We start from the raw sequence: 1,703 nt of genomic DNA, 5'->3' as shown, positions 1-1,703 counted from the left end.
CATTCTCAAAACATTTGCTTTCTACTTGAGCCCTTGGTATCAGCTCCTCATTCCCCCCCTCCCTCCCCCACCCTCTAACCCTCATGAACCCTTGATAATTTATAAATTATTATTATTTTGTCATATCTTACACTGTCCGACATCTCCCTTTACCCACTTTTTCTTATACACATATGAGTGTCTATGAATTTGTTTCTCTAGTCAACCTACACTAACACGTCAGAACACCGGTTTTGGGTAATAAAAAGCAAAACAAAAAAACAGCATGCCTCTCTTGCCCCACGCACCTGAATCACCTGATATTGCTCCATGTGACTTCTTTTTGTTTCTGAAAATGCAGAGAGACACGAAAGGACAATATGATGACATAAAAGAGGTGAAGAAAAAAGCGAGGGAGGTGCTGTCAGCCATCCAAACAGATGAGCTTGAAAAATGTTCCCAAGAATGGAATCACTGATTTAACAAATGTATTGTGATGGAGTGTACTTTGACGGTGATAAGGTTGTTTGGTAAAAAAAATTTAAATACATAGCTTTGGAGAAAAAGAATTACAGATTTTGGGGGGTACCCCTCATATTATTCTGGCAAACCATTCACTGACATTCTCATTGAGTGTTATTGTAGATTTTCCCTGACAGTTAACTCATATTGTTTGTGTGAATAGGGTCCAGCCACGAAAAGTTTCATTCTGTACAAGTGAATAATTCATTTACTGTGATGTAGAGCTGGTCTACATTGACCCAATAACCCTCTCTTAACAGGGCTTTAAAAAAATTAGCACCGGAGATTGGACGCGCTCTCGCGAGACTTTGGCCTCTTCCTAGGCCGGCGCTCGGCAAGAACAGCCATGTTCAGCTCAAGCGCGAAGATTGTGAATCCCAATGGCGAAAAGCCGGATGAATTCGAGTCCGGCATTTCTCAGGCTCTTCTTGAGCTGGAGATGAACTCGGACCTCAAGGCTCAGTTATGGGAGCTGAATATAACGGCAGCCAAGGAAATCGAAGTTGGTGGTGGTCGGAAAGCTATTATAATCTTTGTTTCTGTTCCTCAACTGAAATCTTTCCAGAAAATCCAAGTCCGGCTAGTACGGGAACTGGAGAAAAAATTCAGTGGAAAGCACGTTGTCTTTATTGCTCAGAGGAGAATTCTGCCTAAACCAACTCGGAAAAGCCGTACAAAGAATAAGCAAAAGCGTCCCAGGAGCCGCACTCTGACAGCTGTGCACGATGCCATCCTTGAAGACTTGGTCTTCCCAAGTGAAATTGTGGGCAAGAGAATCCGGGTAAAGCTGGATGGCAGGAGGCTTATAAAGGTTCATTTGGACAAAGCGCAGCAGAACAATGTAGAACACAAGGTTGAAACCTTTTCTGGAGTTTATAAGAAGCTTATGGGCAAGGATGTTAATTTTGAATTCCCAGAGTTTCAATTGTAAACAAAGATGACAGAATAAAATATTCCCAATTTAAAAAAAAATTAGCACCAGGGCCTAATCAAAAACAACAGTAATGGAAGATTGTTATGTCCCATGGAGATAATCAATAAGATTTTCTACCATAAATTATCAAGGAGGTTTTGAAAGAGAACCAAAGGCAGATTTTTAAAAACAAAAACATACATCCAGGAATGGGTTTGGGGCTCACACTAAATCCTAGCTTCAACTTATGAGTAATTATTTCTTACATTGTGGCCCTGTTTTATACTAA

General features: G+C 40.7%; 1 protein-coding gene across 1 annotated transcript; it reads left to right on the top strand.

The window, feature by feature from the left end:
• Window positions 1-832: 832 nt before the first annotated feature.
• Window positions 833-1,440, top strand: LOC142456454 (small ribosomal subunit protein eS7-like). The gene has a single exon (XM_075557600.1). It carries the CDS (start codon window positions 848-850, stop codon window positions 1,430-1,432), a length of 585 nt encoding a protein of 194 aa, XP_075413715.1. The 5' UTR covers window positions 833-847; the 3' UTR covers window positions 1,433-1,440.
• The last annotated feature ends 263 nt before the right edge of the window (window positions 1,441-1,703 follow it).

This window comes from Tenrec ecaudatus, chromosome 9 (genome assembly GCF_050624435.1).
Source record: "Tenrec ecaudatus isolate mTenEca1 chromosome 9, mTenEca1.hap1, whole genome shotgun sequence".
Lineage (NCBI taxonomy): Eukaryota > Metazoa > Chordata > Mammalia > Afrosoricida > Tenrecidae > Tenrec > Tenrec ecaudatus.
This window is presented reverse-complemented; position numbering and strand designations above follow the sequence as displayed.

What these genes read in the sequence shown, in the direction of transcription:
- LOC142456454 (XM_075557600.1), top strand. Translation starts at nt 848, where the DNA reads ATGTTCAGCTCAAGCGCGAAGATTGTGAATCCCAATGGCGAAAAGCCG.